At 30.9% G+C, this 5,741-nt stretch overlaps 1 protein-coding gene across 1 annotated transcript in view; it reads left to right on the top strand.

The window, feature by feature from the left end:
- Positions 1 to 4,596, top strand: part of LOC111642546 — a 6,965-nt gene extending 2,369 nt beyond the window's left edge. Inside the window, exons 2-3 of the mRNA XM_023388893.1 lie at positions 1,660 to 1,831; positions 1,909 to 4,596. Of these exons, the coding sequence (XP_023244661.1) occupies positions 1,660 to 1,831; positions 1,909 to 3,746 (2,010 nt within the window). The 3' untranslated portion in view covers positions 3,747 to 4,596. The remainder of the gene's footprint in view (positions 1 to 1,659; positions 1,832 to 1,908) is intronic.
- The last annotated feature ends 1,145 nt before the right edge of the window (positions 4,597 to 5,741 follow it).

Raw genomic sequence — 5,741 nt, 5'->3', positions numbered from 1 at the left:
GAATTAAAGACATTTAATTGTGGTATTTTATTTTTAAGTCCTTGGCTATTCCAATTTATTATTGTTAAATATTGATTATTAGAACATGATTTGCGATATTGAGTTTTCTCTCTATTGTTGATTTGTCATTTAGATAAAGTCGTTATTCCTGATGATGGGAGAAACGTATCAACATATACCAATTTTCCCGTTCTTAAACTGTAAGTTATCTTTTCTCGCTCAACTGTTAAAATATCGTTTCGTAATTTCACCTGAGGATTTTGTTTTCGTAGTTCATAAAAATTTGGTAGTAGTTTTTTACGTCTAGTTCTTGAGTTAATAGTTATATCCGGGGAGATCTGTACATTGAGCCAATCACCAAGAAGATTTTGTTGTTTTATACGTATAAATGAAGAAAAGATGAGATCTCTCGTTTGATTATTATTAAAAGTGATTCTAATTATTAGGTTTGGAGTTTTTGATAATTGAATTATCTCAAGTATATCCTTTTGAGTTATTTCTTGTAAATTTAATGTATTAGTAATAAAGTTGAGTATTTCTGCTTTTGAAATGTTTTTATGATTTGGGTAATTATACATAATTATATTGTTGTAACGATGTTCATTTGTTAACGAGTCCATTTTAAATTGTAGGAGTTCTTTATCCGTTTGTAATTTGTCTATTTCTTGCTTCAAACTATTAATCTCCGCTTCCATTTTTTTCTGAGTTTCTTTCGTTTCCCGAATGTTTTCGTGAATAATATCAAGTTCCTGTTTAATAATTACCATTTGATTAAAGAGTTTGTCGTTAGTTGTATTTATCAAATCCGAAATTTTGACCCAGAGCACGGAAGTAATGGTGTCTAAAGAAATGTCCGGTTTATTAGTCAAAATTTGTTCAGAAATAGTTGACTCACCTGGAGTATCATTTGCACTAGTTTGCGATGATTTTCGATTATAATTCACTTCTTCGATGCATTCTTCCTGAAGGTTTTCTTCGGGGCAAAAATTAAAGTCCATTATCGTTTTAGAATTTGATGAAGATGACTGGTTCTTCTTTGTTCCTGGTTGGGTACGATTTAATGGAGGTCTTCCTCGTTTGGGTGGTGAACGTTGCATAGTAATTATTTTTATTATAGCCAATAAAAGTTATAATAAATAATTAATAATAACAATTTTAAACTTATTAGTGATAGTTAACGTTTAAAAAACGATTAAATTCTTATTCTTGGTGTAGAAAGCCGAGTGCTCTGAAAAATACGCCAGTAGCCTCGACGGAAGAACACGCCCCCGTCTCGTTTAAATATTTGCCTTCCTTCAGTGGTCGAGCCGTTGATGCCAGCTAAACCACGCAAAAATTTAACAAAAATAATATTAAAGTAGCCAAAACATAGCCAAATATTGTAATGCCACATCACTAGTGGACATTTGAAATTTTCCGACTAGAACGGTCGGTTAACCGATGTGACGGTTAATCGGGGGTCGGATAATCGATGTTCTACTGTAGTACTTATATTAGAATATGAATTATTTAGTTAAGGACTATTACGTTAATTTTTTATTAATTTGTAATAAGAATAAATGTAGATATGCTCATAAGATACCTATATGATCATTTATCTTATGGGCAAAAATTTATTTTATTTTCTGGTTTTAATGATAAATGCCACTTTTTTCATAGGAAATAACAAAGAAAGTCCCAAAATTAGTTACATATTTGATTGAAAATTGTTCGGATATATTTGGTCAAGACTGTTTACATTTGTTTGGGGAAATGCCAGAGAGGGATCATTCAAGACAAGATTCTGGTGCTGAAGAATCAGATAGTTTTCACAGTTTACAGGACATGGGTGGTAATTAGAAACTAATCTGTACGTTTAATATTTATATAAAATAAAAATATATTAAATATATTTAATTTATTGTTTAGGAAATTATCGAAGAGATGATTCCTCTATAGATAGTCTGGAGAGAGACTATTTAGATGATGGTGACCATAGTCCTAAACTACCAAGTGAAGCAAAGATGTCATTAACAAATCTGAGCCGAGATTCAGGTTTGACATTAAGTGATACACAATTGTACACACCAGAAGAGGAACTAGAAAATGATTTATCTCCAAGTAGTGACGTACTTAGGATTAAAGGAACTATTTCTTCTTTTGCAAAAAGTACTCCACATCTCGAAATGACAGGTATTGATAATGGATGTGGAAATATTTATACCAGACCTAGTGGTGGTGTAAGTATTGATGGGTCATGTCTCGATGTAGTCCGAAAAAGAAAAGGGATGGAGTACCGTCCAAAAAATGGTGTGGGAAGTCCATATTCTGCAGTGAAATTTAGAAATCATTGTAACGATATAAATACGCATTCATCGTTAATTCCTTCTCATTCGTATTGCTATGGTGTAGAAAATGAAAAATTCCATTACAATCATCAAGAGCTTAATAATTCTGGTAATAATAATGTAAAACATAGAAAAATGAGAGGAAGAGCACTTTGCAGGCAGCCAGTAATTTCTGATATTGATGCTCCAAAACTTATGCCACCTCTTCGAAGAAGTGCGTCGGAAGAAAGTTTACATCAAATTAGCATTCCTCAAGAAACATCCAGGCAGCATGTTATGCATAGGAAACGTCGTGCTCCTTCTCCACCATCTTGTCAAAGGGTATCAGCACTTTCCTCAAGTGCCCCAGATTGTCTTCATCGAGATCGACATGCTGTTTGGTTTGCCAATCAAAATCGATGCGTTGATTGGAAACGTAGTCAATCGACTTCTAAGATTGATGAAATTGATTTTTCTCATAACAATAGTAGTTTATCTATTGTGTCAAATGGTAGTAGTACTCCTCATGTATCACGTAGTAATTCACGCGTTCAAGAATTAGGAGCACAATCTCATGGAGATATTTATGGTTTATATCAGACTCCAAATCGTGTAAGCAGTGTTTGTTCTTCGTCGTCGGAAACAAGTCAAAGATCCCATCATTCTCATATTTCGTATGGTTCAAACAGATCGAAAAGATCATGCACTTCTCAAAATTCAAGTTGTTCTCAGGGATCATCATCAAGAATAACACCAGGATTATCGGACACCGGTAAACCAATTGAACCACCTAGCTATCAAGAAACTATTAACAGACAAACTTTACTACGAGGCATGCAAAATTCAAATGCTTTATCAACCGAGGAGATAAGAGATGATCAAACGGTTATGAGTTCAAAGGCTCGTCAGTTATATGAAAATTCCGTTCGTATGTATAGTCAAACCTCAAATACAACTGTGGAAACGCATCATGCGGTTCCAGTGACTGTTTTAAATAATGACGAAAGAGTTTCTATTGTACCTCCAGTGCCTCCAAAACCCCACGTTCCATTACATAGCAGTAATAGTGATAGCCCTGTTCATCGTTTACGGCATCATCCACCTGTTCACGTGAGTGACTCTCAGATTGTTAGACAATCGAATTATCAGGGGCCAAAGGTAATGAATATGTTAGCTTACAGACAAGGCGATAGGGATCATCTTCCCGAAGACTGGAGAAAAGAAATAAATTGGAGTGTTGCACAGTTGAGAACATTATTTACTCCTGATCAACATTCTCAGCATCCTTCTTCCATAGCTAATTCCAGACAGCATTCACCTCTTTATCCTTTATCGCCAAGAGATAAAAGGACTGGAAGAAATGCCAATAACTCTCTTCCAAAAGGAGATTCTTGCCACAGAAACGAATCCTTAATAACCGGAGAAGAATCATTTGTTTAGTTTTAATAAACCTGTAATATAATGTGGCGAATTGTATATAAATTATTTGGTTAAAGTATGGTTTGAATCATCAACCATATAATCAATTTTAACTCAGGTTAATATAGTACCTAATGCTTAAAAATTATTATTAGATCAGTTAATCGAAGCTATGTTAAAATCTGCAACATTAATATTGTTGAAAAGTAGAATAGTGAAAGTTGTGTAACTTTTTTAATTGCTTGATTCCTAAATACGGAAATGTATGCTTTTTTTTGTTATCAAAACATCAAATTCTAAAAATTTTAATGATAGGATCATTCTTATATGTATTTTATTCTCTATTACATTATATAGAGGATCAAAATTGATTGAACTAAAGAAAAACTTTCAAACAATACAAATCAGTCCGATTTTCATACAAATTACAGTTAATCGATATGGGATAGTACAATATTATGCTTCAGTCTGTGATATGCCATATAATTTCTCAGGTGCCAATGTTGTTAAATGCATGCCACATTATTTTAATTGTAAAGCTTTATCATCCACTTTGTAATTATTCCCGAGTTTCATAAATGTATAAACATCCAAGTAATCAATGTATAAAATACTTTCGAAATTCCGAATGCTTTAACGAAAAGATATTTAATCAGTTATTGCTACTTAATGACATGGTGCGCCATGTTGAGACTATATGAATAATTACCAAATTAGCTTATTTGTATAATATGTGTGTAATTATACATTTCGTCTTCCTGCATTCATAGTAATTCTATGCCATTGTCAAGCTCATTTTGTGCGTTGTTAACTAACAGTTATGTAAAGTTTTATTATTTTTTTACAAAGTAAATGTTATTAATAAACAAGAGTAAGAATTTGATTCGTTATTTTATAGAAATTTACAAATAATATATTACATTAATACACGATTTTAAATCAAATTTAAGAGTCCTAACTTACAGCTAATTAAGACTCAACTTACAAAACAAAGACTAATAATTAAATCATTAGATAAAAAATATAATTAATATAGCGATAATTTTGGCAAAAAACCGATTATTCTTTGTTAAAACCTTTGAAGTAAAGCTTGAGATTCTTGGTCAAAGTACAGAACTTTTTCCTTTTTGATAAGCACCTTTATTTTATTTAGCCTATGTAAAATACGATGAAATTTGGAGAATATTCTAAAATAAATTTGACATGAAAAATATAATTGCATCTGCATTTAATTTAAGTTTTTACTGATTTATACTAAAATAATTATCTTTTAAAATTAGTATCAGTTTCCGCTTTATTGAAACATGAATCAGATTTAAAGAAATCTGTAATTTTAGAAGAAATTCATATTTATTAAACACTAAAAAATGCTTTAAATTTATTAAGTAAGATTATTCCTATTTTTCATTAATATATTTATTATTGAAGTAAATAGTCTATTTATTAATCACAGCTTAACACGGTTATAGATCTACAAACGAAATACGTTTCTCCTACTTGATACTTGCCATGCACATCATCAAATGTCTATTAGAAAAATTATCATACTAGCCAATGACATAATTTTGTAATTAATCTCTACTCGTTTATATCAAAATTTCGCTAACGTACAGTACTATAAAAGATCAGCATTAACATGCATTTCTTTTGATCATTAGCATTTCATTTACGTATAGCCGTGACAAATTATCCGTAAATGTTAAAACTCAACAATAACTATGATGAAGCCTGCTTTTAAATTTATAAGATGCTTATTATCTCCAAATATTTGGTTATCATATAGGGAAAATTTTTTTCCTGCAATACTATTCGATGTATTGTAATTATTAGTGAAAGAGTAATAAAACTATTACTCTTTCATAAAGTGATAAGGAATAATTATCTCTTCGAAAAAAGTAGTACGATTAGGCAAATTTAAAAATTAATATTCCCAACATTCTAATCGTTGCCTATAGCGAATTATTATTTTTTCATTTTTATTTTTTATTATATTTTAAAAGATTTTTTCGAATATAT

Source organism: Centruroides sculpturatus, unplaced genomic scaffold (assembly GCF_000671375.1).
Source record: "Centruroides sculpturatus isolate CEXI.00-Female unplaced genomic scaffold, Cexi_2.0 scaffold1634, whole genome shotgun sequence".
Taxonomy (NCBI): domain Eukaryota; kingdom Metazoa; phylum Arthropoda; class Arachnida; order Scorpiones; family Buthidae; genus Centruroides; species Centruroides sculpturatus.
The sequence above is the reverse complement of the archived record's forward strand: the minus strand, read 5'-3'. Positions and strand labels throughout refer to the sequence as shown.